At 39.2% G+C, this 15,151-nt stretch overlaps 1 protein-coding gene across 1 annotated transcript in view; it reads left to right on the forward strand.

Moving 5' to 3' along the window:
- The first annotated feature begins 10,596 nt into the window (after window positions 1-10,596).
- The window catches only part of Maoa (monoamine oxidase A), a 69,704-nt gene continuing 65,149 nt past the window's right edge, over window positions 10,597-15,151 (forward strand). Inside the window, exon 1 of the mRNA XM_027927355.2 lies at window positions 10,597-10,862. Coding sequence (XP_027783156.1) covers window positions 10,790-10,862 — 73 coding nt within the window. The 5' untranslated portion in view covers window positions 10,597-10,789. The remainder of the gene's footprint in view (window positions 10,863-15,151) is intronic.

A 15,151-nucleotide genomic window follows, 5' to 3' on the forward strand; every position in this document is an offset into this window, starting at 1 on the left:
CCTGGTTTTCATAATGTGCTATGGTTATATATAATGTTACCTTTGGGGGCAGCCTGATGAAGGATTTAAAGGGGTTTCTCTGTCATATTTTTCAAGTTCCTGTGAATTTATAATTGTTTCCAAATAAAAATTTAAATTTTTATTTCGTGTTTCAGGGATTGACTCACCCTATACAATTTTATGTTCTTAGTTATGTAATACATGACAGTAGAATGTATTTTGACATATTACACATATGTGGTCATTCTGTACATTTTGCTTTACACAATTGAGACCACACTTGATTTAAATGTTTTATTATGCTGAGTACTTTTTTTTTTTGCTCAACCTTACATAGTCATTTTTGTGTGCCATGATTACATCTGATCAATTCTACTTCTACCACTGAAGTTCAAGCCACAGTCACCTCTCATCTGGTGCTTTCAGTTATATGAAACAATAACCACTTCATTTTGCCCATGATTTTGTAGGTCAAAACTTCAAGCAAGCTTGACTAATGCTGTTGCAGCCAGTGTCATCCAGGGCTTTAGTTGTCTGAAGGCTCATCTGGGCTGGGCATCCTAAATGGTACATTCATGGGCATGATAGTTATGATGAATTTCAGCTGCAAACTGACGTTGGATTGTTGACCAGAGTACCTAACACAAGACCATTTAGCACAGAAATCTCAAATAGTCAAACTTCTGTGTGGTGAGGAATATTAACCAGAGCAAACATCCCAAGAGAACCAGGTAGAAACTTCATGACCTTATAGAACTGTCAATCCTTTCTGGCTGTTTTGACAAATGCCTTAGACTGGGTAACATAAACAACAGAAATCTATTATTCACAGTTCTGGTGGCTGGAAAGTCTAAGATCAAGACCAGCAGATTCGGTGTCTGGTAAGGGTCCATTTCTCATTTCCTTCTATGTGTGTTCATATGGTAGAAATGGCAGAAAGGGCTCCCTCGGCCTCTTTTCTTTTTTATTTTTTGGTAGTACTGGAGATAGAACTCAGGGACACTCTACTACTAAGTTGCACTTCACCACACTCCCTTTTTAAATTTTGAGACAGGGTCTTATCAAGTCTGGCCTTGAACTTGTGATCCCCCTGCCTCAGCCTAGACTGGCCTTGAACTTGTGATCCTCCTGCCTCAGTCTCTCAAATAGCTGGGATAATTATAGGCATGTGCCTCAATCACTTCCCACAGGCACCGTTTCACAATACTGTCTCCAAGGTTAAGGTTCAATATATAAATTTTGAGGAAACACAAACATTCAGATCATAACAATGGCTTAGCTTCAGAAGTTGCATAGCATCACTTCTACAAAACAATAGAATTTGGTAGAAGTGATGAGACTCCAGGATAAAGGTCTCCACAGTCTATCCATTACAAAGCAACCAGTATTACTTTTCTAAAATTAAAGTCAAATTATCTTCTTACTCTGCTCAAAATTTCAAATGGTTCCTGTCTCTCAGGGAAAAATAATAATAATTCCTTAGCATAGTACATAGGCCCAATAAAATTTGCCCCCAACATTTCCCACCAGTTCCCTCATTGCTCACTCCACTCCAATATTATCTCTATGCTATTCCTCAAAAAAGGCAAGCATATTTCTAGCATTATTTCTTTGCATTTGCTGTTTTGTCATTGTTGTTTTCCTGGAATGCTCTTTTCCTAGATATCTCTTGGCTCTGTCCCACAATTCACTGGCCATCTTATACAAAATATTATACAGTATCCTATTATTCTCTTTCTCTTTACTCTGCTTGATTTTTCTTCAGAGCAATTTTATCATCTGAAACATTACCTCTCTTCATTGAGTTATTGTTTTCTCTGCTCATTCTTCTCTCCCATTAAAATCTAAGCTTTAGCCTGGCACAGTGGCACACACCTGTAATCCCAGTGGCTCAGGAACCTGAGGCAGGAGGATCATGAGTTCAAAGCCAGCCTCAGCAGCTTAGCAAGGTTTTAAGCAACCCAGTGAGACCCTGTCTCTTAATAAAATATTAAAAACTGCAGGTGATGTGGCTCAGTGGTTAAGAGCCCCTGAGTTCAAACCCCAGCTACTCCCCGGCCCATATAAGCTTTATTAGCTATCTATATATCCATGATATTCAGAACAATGCCTAGAATAAAACAGATACTTGATAAATATTTCTTAAATAAATCAATAGATTAAGACAGCCATGATAGTTCCTGAATAAAATATATATCATAATTTTTAGTGGCTGCAGTCATCATTTTATGGGTAAACCAAAACAAATTCAACAAATCCCCTTTGGTCACTTATATAACAATGGAAGTGCTTATAGCTAAATTTCTTCTTGTAATTATTTCCTTAGGATAATTCCCTCAAGTTCAATTACTAGGTGGAAGGGCATATTTTTTTAAGATTTTAATTATATTTTATCCTCAAAGAGACTACTGAAATTTATACTTCTGCAGCAACATATGGGAGTGCTTATTTTACCACAATACAAATTCATGATACTATGAAAACTATTCATTGTAGAGCCAAATAGCATGGCATAATTATACAATACTTTTTCTTTCTGGTTTCAAGTCATGATCACTGTGCCACAAAAAGGAGAATTTGCTTAGTGCTGAGATGAAGAGGATTCACTTTTCTTAAATGTAACAAATTGCTCAGTTATACTTCATTTTTATTTGCTTCTCTGACTCTCTTTTGTTTTTTCTTTTCCTTTTTCCCATTGTTGGAGAGCTAACCCTCATACAAGCTAGGCACGCATTCTACCACTGAGCTATACCCTTAACCCTGACTTTTTTTTTTTTTGTTAATTAAGAGGATAATAATTTCCCTCTGTAGAAGAAAAGAAATACTTTTCCTCCCATCTTAGGGCCATGGCTGAGACCCCTATAACAAAAGACAGATTAATAAGAGAAGGCATACACATTTATCTAATATAAATTTTACATAGGAGTCTTCAGAAATTAAGACCTAAATAAATAGGTAAAATGTATTTTTATGCTTCAATTTGATGAAGAGTGGACAGGGTCATGTAATGGTAATAAACGTGGAGGGGTTAGCAAGATCTGCTTCTTCAGATTCTCCCCTCTGTCTGTATGTTCTTGTAGAAAAGGGCATTTTCTTCAGGCATAAGGAGAGCACCACTTGAATGGAGGTCTTCTGGTATGCTTCACAGTTATATGACAAGGGGAAGGTGAGAGTGGTCTTTCTCCTTCAGCTGTTTTCTCAAATGCCAATGTGCAGTATTTTAAAGTAATGTGTTCTGAACCCCATCCTTTTACTTACCATAGTGTTAATGTCTTCAACTTTACTTATTCTGTATCTCCATTGGGGAATTCACTATATTCTTAGAGCCCATTGAATTGGTCTATTTACTTTCTGGACTGCTGACTGGTGGTCATTCCAATTATTTCATTGGGTTTCTAGACAGTTCCTTTCATGAGACAGTCTTTCTAGTTTTCAGCTTTATTTTTCTGGAATGTATCCTCAAATTACCTTTCAGAAAAAGAGGTAAGCTTTCTTTTTTGCTTGTATGAAGGTGATTTTCTTTTGCCTTCATAATTAATAACTTATTTTGGTAAAGAATTTTGGGTTTGAAATACTTTTTCCATCGAACTAATTTCCCCCAACTCTTAATATTGAAAAAAAAAACGCTTCAAATCTGTAGAAGAGTTAAAAGAATATTTTGTTTAACACAAATATACCCTTCACATAGATTCACCAGTTGTTTTATGATTCTGCGCTTGTGTGTGGGTGGGGGGAGAGCATACTTCAATTATTTGTCTGGATATTTCTAGAATTATTTAAAAATAAATTGAAGTACTTATGATATTTCACCTCAAAGAACTTCAACCTGTATCTAAGAATAAGAATATTCTCCTTTATGACTGTAGTAGTACCTAAATATGACACTTAGGAAAATTAACACTAATCAATAATATCATATAGCTCATATTTAAATTTCCTCAATTGTCATATGTCTATAGCTTTTTCATCTTTCACTCCAGAATCCAACCAATCAAGTTTCACATAGTCTTTAGCCATATCAATTTATTCTCTTCATTTTTTTTTTCTGGTGATGGAACTCAGGGCTCTTTTCATACTGGGAAAGCATTCTAAAACTGAGTTAAACTCCCAGCCCTATTTTTTTTTAAATCTTTAACAATTTTTCTGCCTTTTAATTTTTTACAATACTAACTTTTAAAAATCCAGTTGTTTTTTAAAATATACTGTCTCCAGCTCTGTCTGATTGTTTCCTTGTGATTATATTCAAGTTAAACATTTTTAGTAAAATTACACCATAATTGAGGTTGTAGACTTATTGCATTACATCAAAGGACAAATTAGATTAATCATGACTAGTGATCTGAAGTTGAATTATTTGGTTCAAGTGGTAACCGCCAGATCTCTTATTTGTAAAGTAATTTTTCCCTTATAGTTAATAAAATAATCTGTGGAGTGATACTTGAAGAACTTGTGAATAAAATGTCTCCCAATGGTCTTTCAAAGTTTTCAGTATCTACTGCTATTCTTGCTCCAATCAATTATTACAAGAGTGTTTTGTAAAAATAATTCCCTCCACACTCACTGCCTAATACTTTTCTGTAAATAAGAGCTTTCTATTTTTAATCCCTTTCTTTGTATGCTTTACGACTTATTTTGGCTAATGGATTTTATTAATGCATTATTAATTATCACCAAAATTCTTTTGTTTTGTTTTTGTTTTAACAATCCTGAGTATTGAACCCAGTGATATTCTACCTATGGGCTATGTCTCCAGCCCTTTTCATTTTCTATTTTGAGAAAGGGTCTCACTAATTTGCCCAGTCTCTCCTCAAACTTGGAATTTTCCTGCCTCAGCCTCCTGAGTAGTTGTGATTACAGGCATACACCACCACACCTGGCTTCATAATTTCTTTCTTTTTTTAAAAAAGTTGGTAGTTGTAGATGGACAGAATGCCTTTATTTTCTTTGTTTATTTTTATGTTGTGCTAAGACTCAAACCCAGTGCCTCATACATGTGAGGCAAGTGCTCTGCCACTGAGCCCAAGCCCTCATAATTTCTTTTGATGCTCAAGTTGTTTCTATTTTGTTAATCAACATATTACTTATGTGCCCTCTCACTGGAAATAGCCTCTGGACTGATAGACAGTTAAAAATTTATAAATAATTAAAAAGCCATAACTTTGGGCTTCCTTTAATGTAGTGGCATTTAATATGATCCCTAGATACAATACATGAGGAATTATGAAATTCATTACCTCCTATGAAGTATAAGTCTGTTAAGACAATCTAGGCTCCACACTTGTCTGATGTGAATCTTGTTCTTCTTTACCAAAATACTGCATAGTGGATCGTTTTATGATCTGCTGGACTCCTTTGGAAAGTAAACACTAAACACTGGCCTGCTACCAAGTTGTGGTTTTTGTTCTATATCATGTTGAGCAAACTGATGCCAGATATAGGTAGTTTTGTGAGTCTGAAGGTTTAGTTAAGCCCACAAAGACTCCCTAATGGGAGATACACAATTTTAAGAAGAACATGCAGAAGAACATTTCCATCCCTACTTGCATTCTACTCTTACTCCTTTCAGAGGTTCCAGTTCATGGTTGTTGGTTTCAGGAAGTATGCATCTGTGCCAAAGCTGTTAATTATGGTGGAAGCATATAGTGGAGGAAATCTATTTACCTCATGGTGGCCAGAAAGCAAACAGAGAGAAGAAGAGTCTGGGGGTCCTAATATACCCTTCATGAGCACACCTCAGTGGCCCAATTTTCTCCAACTAGGCCCACCACCTGTAAAAGTTCTACCTCCTAATAGTGTCACAGGCTGGCAACTAAGTCTTTAGGATATGAACCTATGGCAGACACTTAAGATACAAACCTTAACAATAATTATAGGTGTTTTTCAGGAAGAAACCAAACACTTATAATAGAGGCAATAAACCAAGTTCTATCATAGGGATTAAAAAAAAACTCAAAAATTATTTATTTATTTATTTATTTATTTATTGGTGCTTGTGGTTTTATTTATTTATTCCATTTTATTGATTTTATTTTATTTTAAATACAAGACAGCAGAATGCATTACAGTTTTTATTACAGCTATAGAGTACAATTTTTCATATCTTAAAAAACTCAAAATTTAAAATCACAGAATTTATGATTGTACAGACACACACACACACACACACACACACACAGACACACATGCGTGCTCAAACACATATACATTATCCTTACAAAATTGCTTAGTATCAGGGATAAAGAAAACAATTTCCTTTGAGTATACTGGAGATGAAGACCTGTTTAAAAAGATGTTAAATAAGGCTGTCAAATATAAATTACCCAAATTAATGTTTAGAAAACATCATCATCTCAACTAAATTAACCAAGAGAATTCTTCATGGATGAAATAAGTTTCAAATTCATTTAAGTATATGACTGTATTAATGAAAAGAATATGCATGAATATTGTAAATAATTTGTAAAAAAAATTTTAAAAAAGACAAAACTGTTATGGTTTGAATCTGAAATGTCTCCTAAAGTCCATGTGCTGAAGGCTTGAACACCCAGTGCAACAGTGTTCAGAGGTGTGAGTTTTAGGAGGTGATTGGATCATGAGGGCTCCAACCTCATCAATAGATTAACTGCTAAATGGGCTACTGGAAACTAGTGGAAACTTTAGGAGGTGGGTCTTAGTTGGAGGAAGTAGGTCACCAGGGTTGTTCCCTTGAAAGGTATATTTTGTCCCAGGCTCCTTTGTCCCTCTTCTTCATTCCCTTTGTCTCCCTCTACTTCCTGGCTACCATGAGGTGAATAGTTTTCCTCTGCCATGCCTTTCCCCATGATGTACTGCCTTACCACAGGTTCAGAAACAATGGACTAAGTGACCATGAACTGAAACTTCTGAAACTGTGAGCCAAAATAAATCTTTTCTCCTTTTAAGTTGATTTTTTCAGATGTTTTGTCACAATGGAAAACCGATTAACACAAAGACTATTGGAAGCTGCACACAGTAGCACACTTCTGTAATTCAGATCCTCAGGAGGCTGAGATGGAAGGATAACAAGTTAGAGGCCAACCTGGGCAACTTAGCAAGATCCTGTCTGAAAATAAAATTTAAATAAAAAGAATATAATTGTTGAATAAATTATAATACATGCTATGAATATATAATGTAGCTTTTAAAAATTAACACGTGAATATGTACTGAGTAATCATTACATGTCAGGTACTACACTAAGTGTTATATCCATTTGCTCATTTAGCTCTCACTTCAACACTACTTCCCTTTGCCCCGCTGTTCTGTATGAACTGCATCAACAGGCTTCCTTGTCACATAGTTGGGGGTTGGATTAGGTCTACAGATAGGATCAGTAGAAGACTGGAGGGAGGGAGGACATGAAGGTTGGGTATTTATCTTCCTGGCTTCCACCCTGTAAGCTTTCTGTAAGTTGGGTGCACCCTGAACTAAAAGGCACAACTTGCGTTAGGCAGCCCTTTTCAAAAAGCTCCTTAGTCTATGACACTTTTACCTCTTTCTATGAAGAATTCCTAACTTTGCCCTTTCTGTATCTATTTATTTTTCTTGCTTCCCTCTGCCCCTTATTCACATGGCAGGAAGCCAGATCTTTTGAAAACTCAATCTGGGCATAATGCCTTACTTAAAAATCTTGCAGTGTTCTTTGGATAAAGGAAAAGGACATTTTTCAGTGTTAGGGTAGAATCCAGGACCTTGTGCATATTGGGCAAGAGTTCTACCACTGAGCTATATTCCCAGGTCCAGATCAACAGTCTTACCTTAGCTCAGCTGTCGTCAGCAGCTTTGTCTCCAGCACTTCCCCCTTGCCATAGCTCCACCGGCTGACTTTTAGTTGCCCCAATGAACCATGCTTCTTTCTACCACAGGACCTTTGCTCACATTGTTTCCTCTTTCTGGAACATTTCTACATTTCCTCACACAAAGGTAATTTCCAGTGTGGTAAGAATACATGTTAAATAAAAACTTGCATAGGTCACGGATTTGGATTGGGCACCTGCACTGCTTCCAACAGACCAAACCAATACAGAGTTTAATTACAGTAACTGTATTTTGGTTGGTTGTAGGAGACCCTGTAGCCAAGTAACTAAACTATAACAAATAAACAAGTTAAACTGTAACCAATTGACTGGTTGAGTAGGTTATAGACAATCAGGTTGTTCACTCTGTCTCACTTCTATTTTTCAATGAACTCTTGTCAGATTCCACAATAAACCAAGATTCCATTTTTGGTCTGAGTTCTCAAAACCTGCCTCTACAAGACTGTGTTGGAACGATAATGGCCTCTGTCTTGTGTTGCCGGCATATTTCCCGTACCTTGCATTAGCAATAGTGTGAGATCACATTTTGGAATAAAAACCAAAATAAATAACATGAATAAGGAGAGAAGTGGGCAGAATTACATTAGAAAGAGCTGGCTTCTTTATTATTTCCTCTCTCACTACTTCAGAGTCTAATAAGATAAAAATGATCCCAATTTAGTTCAATTTCAAGTCCTTTTCTAGGTGGTAAAAACTATTAAATACAGATAAATACTACTACATCTATATTTCCTCACAGCTTGTTCAAAAGATGTTTGTTAGTCAGGCAGGATAAACTTTTATAGGTAGGAACACATATTTAGTTAATTTCTTGGAGTTCTCATCATTTACCCTAAATTCATATCATACTGTCATCTATTTTGAGGGTTCCAGTGATGACAAATTCCATTTTAGAAGGATAGGAAAATGTGGGATTTTAAGAAAGAGATAAAACTAGCAAGACAGAAGAGTGGCTGCACAATGAAGTGTAAGCACTACATATCGCTGTTTCAGGAGAATGGGGAAACATATTTTCTTTTTTATTTGCTTCTGTGCCTTAGCCATCCTTTGACTTTCACTTTTATATTCCTGTCCCGCTTAATCTGTGATAACCGAGTTATTTTTCCTGCCTACCTGTTTCAATTAAGCACTTCAGCTTGGGGGGAAAAAAAACCCATAAAGAACCAATAACTAACAGGTCTCCCCCAAGTGACAGTTTCCACCTTACCCCTCCCCTCTCCAGGGAGAGCTCGCGGCTGCGCAGACCTCACCAGGCCCTAAGTGACGTCACAAAGGGGGCAGACCAAGTGCAGCCAGGACGGTGGTTTTGCGACCCTGCCCACTGCATTTGTTTCTTTCAGATATCTGATTTTCCAAGCCCCTTGCCGCCCATAACCCTCTTAATTGAAGCGTGAGAAATAAATCAACAAGTTAAGAACCCACTTGGCCACACCTACACCTACGCCCCTACTCTCGCCAGGCTACTGTCCTCCCCTCTGCAGTGGTATCACTTGGCCACTACCAACTGCAGAGCTCTGCACGCGCGCGCAGCGGCCCGCAGACGGGGAAGGCGGAGCTAGGCCACACCAGCGCCTCGTCTCCCCGCCTCCTAATGGGCTGGGCCCTCCCTCCCGGCTTCTGAGAGCGCAGACTCCTGACAGCGGGGCCCGCAAGGCAAGCGCGGGTAGGGGAGGCTAGGGGTGGCAGGACGCCTCTGCCAGCGCCCCGCGAACTCAAGAACCATGAGCGCATACAGTGTGGCCACCTCGGGCGGCGGCGGCGGCGGCAGCGGCAGAGGCGGCAAAGGCAGAGGCAAAGACAGCAGCATAGGCGTTGGCGTCGGCAGCAGCGGCAGGGGGCGTGAGGCGGGGCTGTTTTCCAAAGCCCGGGACCTCCCTGCCGCGGTCCAGAACCTAGACTCCAGCGCGGGTACAGGCTCGAGCAACTCTGAGTGGAGCATCCACTCTGAGTGGCGGACCCTATCCCAACCAACTTCTGATGTCCCATCTAGTTTGTCCACTGAGAATCCTACTGAGTCCCGGAGCTCCAGTGCGCCTTCCCACCTCAGCACTAGTTCTGGCCAGAGAAATGATAACAGCTCCACGGCTAGCCCCAGGAGCTTAAGCTCCCAAGGAGTTAAGGATCATGTCCTCACACCTGCCAGTCTGTCAACCACCTTAGATAGGTCCTCCCCATCCTCCTCCCAAGACGCTGGCACTCACCGGGAATCGGGAGCAGAATCTACCCTGCCCTTGGGCTCCTCCCAGCTGTCAGGACGAGGGTCCTCCCTGACTTCTATGCCTAGCTCTTATCAAGAGTCAGTAGCGTCAGACGCACCTTCAGTGTACAGCACACCCCGAGGGTCGCTACAAGAGCCCACCCCAACCTTAATGTCTGGCTATCCCTGGGTATTGGTACCAGGACTTCCTATATCCAATAATCCTTCCCAACTGTCGGTACAAGCACCTCCTACACCCAATAACTCCCCCCAAGGGTCAGTACACGGATCCATCACGCCCTCTCTTTCCGGCTATCCTTGGTTACCAATACCAGTACCTCGTACACTCTATATCCCTTCTCAAATGTCGGTTCAAGGACCTTCGACGCCCAATAACGCCTCCCAAATATCAATACAAGAGTCCGCCATGCCCTCAGTGCTCAGCACTCCCCGGAATTCGTTACAAATATCTCCTGTACCAAATAACACCCCCCGAGTGTCAGTACAAGAGCCCGCCCCGTTCTCAGCGCCCGGCTCCCCGCTGGTATCTCTGGAAGGATCAGCTCCGCCCCCAGGCGCTCCCCGAGTGTCAGCACCAGAGTCCGCACCGCCTTCATTGCCCTACCCCTGGGTATCATTAGAAAGATTGGCTCCGCCCCCGGACGCCGGGCTAGAGGGGGTAAAAGGGTCCGCCTGGTCCTTGGCGGTCCCCACTCTTATACCCACGCCTCCGCCTCCGGAGAGTTCCAACCAAAGCATGGCGAGTCGGGAGAAAGCGAGTACCGCAGGCCACATGTTCGACGTAGTCGTGATAGGAGGCGGCATCTCAGGTCAGTGTGCACCATAGCGGTGGCCTGAGGGTCCCTGGCCTGCCTGGGGTGGGGGACTTGCAATGTGACTGTGGTATTTGGAGGTCTCTAATGTGCTTGGGAGAGTGTAACTGTGCCAGGGCTCCAAATCCTACGAGGTGGGAATGGGGGTTGGGTCCATTTTGCTGGTGGTGTGAACTGGGGGAGGGAGGCACAATTATTTTACTATTATTAAATACTAATATTTAATTAACTCTTGCTGTGCAGTTACATTTAGCACTTTTTGTAGATTTTCTCAGTCCTTAGCAGTTCTATATGGTGGGTGCCAAATTTGCCATATTTCACAAAACCAAGCAACTGAAGTCTTGGGAGGAGACAGGTTTAATAACTGTCAGGAGATCAAATAGCCTAGCTGGGAAGTGGCTGAACCATTTTCTCTCATTTAAAACCCTCACTCCTAATTCCTGAGGTGGCTGCTTTACCTTACTGATTTCACATCCTTTGCTCTAAACAGAACTACGAATTTCTGTAGTATTGAGGTGGTGGTGGTAGTAGTAGTAGTAGTATCCAGTCCTGCTCTTCTCTAAAGCACTTTTCCTTAGAAAATTTGGTAGGTGAAGGGCAGGGAGATAGAATCCTTTAGGAAAAGGTAAAATTAAAAATTAAAAGGAAAGGTGAGCTCTTAGTTTCAACCTATTACTACTCCCATTTTTTCTGAACTTGCAGGAAGGTGTAGGGCTTTTATTGCCCAAGGGAATGTTTTTATGAAGCAGGCGCTGAGGGCAGCTTGTGTCCTTTTTCTAAGAGCTCTTTCTGACTTGCATTTTGTCCCTTGGTTCTGGCTTGAGTTTGTGGTTGATCAAGTGAGTAGTGCATAAGGCTTTTGGGTATCTTCCTGAAAGCTTCATCATGATTAATACATTAAATTGCCATTAATATTGTTACATTTGGCAAAAATATTTGAAATTTAGAGATTGTGTTATGTTTCAGTCCTAGCTAGAATCCCACACTGACCTGTCCCCTCTCCCCAGGTGTTAGTAATTTCAAATATACCTATAGAATGTGATTTAGAAAGAAGGGGAAGAAAGGTGGAAGGGAGTAAATAAGGTACCCCAACAAGGAGCCATTTTTTTATGTGTGATCTTTTGACGAGGCTGAACATGTTCATATATTAATTTTGGATACAAATAGCTCAGGCTGTTCAGGATAAACAGTCTTGATCACCAGAGAAGAGGTTGACATGAACTGATGAACTGTTGCTTTGCAATTCCAGCCAGTTTGAGAAAAAACATGCATTTAGGTAGGAGCATCAGACGATAGCAGATTCTGATGGCGAGTAAGAAAAAGGAGCATTTCTATTGTTTCACCTTCATTCCTTTATTTATTCACTCCTTTAACAAACACTTGTTGACTGGTATTTTCAAACACCTTGTCCTTCTAGGCAAGCATTCTAGAAGCAATATGATTGTTGGTCACTGGAAAATTAATATGATGATAATTTGTAGGATTAATTGATTAGGGGTTCTGTCTCCTCTTCTGTCTATATATCACACAGTTTGGGGATCTTTCTGGGATTTTATTCTTACCTTTTTCTTTGCTTGTCTCCAGTATTCCTTTAAGAGTTTTATCTTTTGTTTTTCCCTCTGCCTGATTTATTGATCTTTCTCCTTTCTCCCACCTGATTCCCAATACTTGGTCATTATCAGATGTGGATTTAGCGTGTAGCTGATGAACCTTATGCTTTATAGCCTTACAGCTTGAAGTCCCTTCTGTTTCTTGTGCTAAATAAATAACAAGTTCCATACTGAATCTTCTTTTCACAATTTTGCTTTCTATTTTATAAAGAGAATGTCGAAATTATATAAGACCCCACCAAATTGGGATCTGTTCATAGTCATTATTAATTATTAATTTGTTCATTTCCATTTGGGACAAATAGAAGGCATTTCTTGTGCAGTAGTTCATGTCTTTATTCCAGAGGCCAGCTTCCTGTTCATCAGTGACAGTGGGAAAAGCACTTGGCTTCCTCAAATGTCATCTCTATCAGGCAGATATGAGTAATTTTAATACCCAACCTGACCAGAAACATTTTTTTTTTCTGTCTGCAGTATATTTCCAGATGATTCACAACTAAAATAAAAGTAGATGCAAGTCTGGTTTCTGTTAGGTCCCATCATAGACTGGGTATTCCATGAACCAGCATTTTTTTCCCATACATTCTTGTGAACTCCAAAACACACATCCTCCTTGTATGTGCTTGGCCATATACCATGAAGTAGTCTCTCTAGGTTTTAAATGCATTTGGATGTTCCTTTTAACTTTTGTTGAGACTTGAACACTTGTTAAGTTACCCACACATTTATAACATATGACCAATACTTTGCATTTGCAGTGTCATTCCTAAATGTAACATCCAGAGGATACATATTCTCAATAATATTACTCAAAATCAATATATGATAATAGAATTATAACTATCTTTGTACAAATAATTGCACATCTTGTTATATCTCCGTTTATCATTAATAGAATAAAATGGAGTGTGTCTTACAGCCACAAAGCCCTTCTTTATGTTCACCCACTAGTTAAATAATTTTATATACTCTGTTAATAGTTGAAAGGGGAAACAGCCCTACTTAATTATTAGTATACTGGTTTCTTTTACTTACTTTGGCCCTTGTCCATCATCACCCATTATCTATCACCAAGAATTTTTAAAACTCTTCATGTTTTCTGTGACACTTTCAAATTCTGAATTTTTATATCACATTGATTGTTTTTTTTTCCCTTCCTTTAACTGAGTTGATATTCTTGCGAACTTCTGGTTTTGAAATGATCTCAAGGTTCTGTGATTCATCACTTTTGAACTTTTGAGAACTTGTCCTCTCTTTCACAATGGAGAACTTCAACATTCTCTTATCTGTAGAAGGCTCCCACATCTCTAATTTGAATTCTTTTCTTTATCTCAACTTCTATCCTTTAGATTATCTTCCTGGATATTTGGAAATACTGTAGATTGACCATGTCCAAAAGCTACCATGTCTTTCAATTCAGCATCTCTTCCTTAGTTCCTTTTTTTTTTTTTTTTTTTTTGGTTTTTAGTGGGAGAAGGAGTTACTACTATTTTTTCTATTATTCTTGATACATACTTTTTTTCTTTCATTCTCTATACCCCCTTATTTTTGGCGATGCTGGGGATCAAACCCACAGTCTGGCATACACTAAGCACACACTCTTCTGCAAAGCTACATTCCCAACTCCCCCATACTCTTTTAGCAGGTCTAGATTCTCTTTGGGGATATTCCTCTTTTGCTTCCCCTGTGACCATTCCTCTACCCTCATCTCCAGGGCAGAATTTTGACCCCTGAAGCCTACCTGATTATGATACTCTTCCCAGTTGTCACTCTTTACAGTAATAGCTCTCCCTTTGCATCTAACTTACATGCAGTATTCTCCAGGACTTGATTTACCTTAACCTCTTCTTTCATTATCTTGCTCATCTGTTTAGGACTTTTAGTGGTCTCCTATTACCAGCCTCTCAAGAACCCTTCATGTTCCCAATTATCTGGTCCCACTTTGGTAGACAAGTAGCATTTCCTACTCTACCCCAACTTGGACTTGAACTTTAGTCATGCTGCCTCTTGTTCTCAGTGCCACACTGTGTTTATTTTTTCCCTCATAACTTTCCTATTTTTTTCTTTTTTAACATGGAAATTCTTCTCTCTGTTCATTTATTTATATCCTATCCATCCTGCAATACTTGGAGGAAGATCCTTTCATTGATTACTCTGGCTCCCATTGACTCCACCATCCTCTTTGTAGAGCTTATAATCTGCATTTAACAATTTACACTCAATTTCTGCCTCTTATTTCTTGATTTATTTTAAGGATAGTGGTTGAGCCACTAATGTAAGATGTTTTTTATTTTTCTTGCTCATAAGCCAAGCTGCTACAAATAGAAAAAATGATAGAAGACCAGCAACAGATTTTTTTTAGTTATAGATGGACACAGTATCTTTATTTATTTTTATGTGGTGCTGAGGATCAAACCCAGTGCCTCACACATGCCAGGAAAGCACTCTACCACTGAGCTATAACCACAGCCCCAACAGATTTTAATATTTGCTCTTAACTGGGAATTTCTGAGATGTCTTTCTTTACAGAGAAAAACAAGGAAAAGAGAAAAAAAACCACCTCTAGGGGACAATGCATATTATCTTTCACAGGGCTGTTTAGAATTTCAGACTCCTTGAGTCTAAAGGGTTTTAAAAGCAATCTAGTTTGATCACCTAAGATTTTAATCCTCCTAA

The sequence above is a fragment of the Marmota flaviventris genome, chromosome X (genome assembly GCF_047511675.1).
Source record: "Marmota flaviventris isolate mMarFla1 chromosome X, mMarFla1.hap1, whole genome shotgun sequence".
In the NCBI taxonomy this organism is placed as follows: domain Eukaryota; kingdom Metazoa; phylum Chordata; class Mammalia; order Rodentia; family Sciuridae; genus Marmota; species Marmota flaviventris.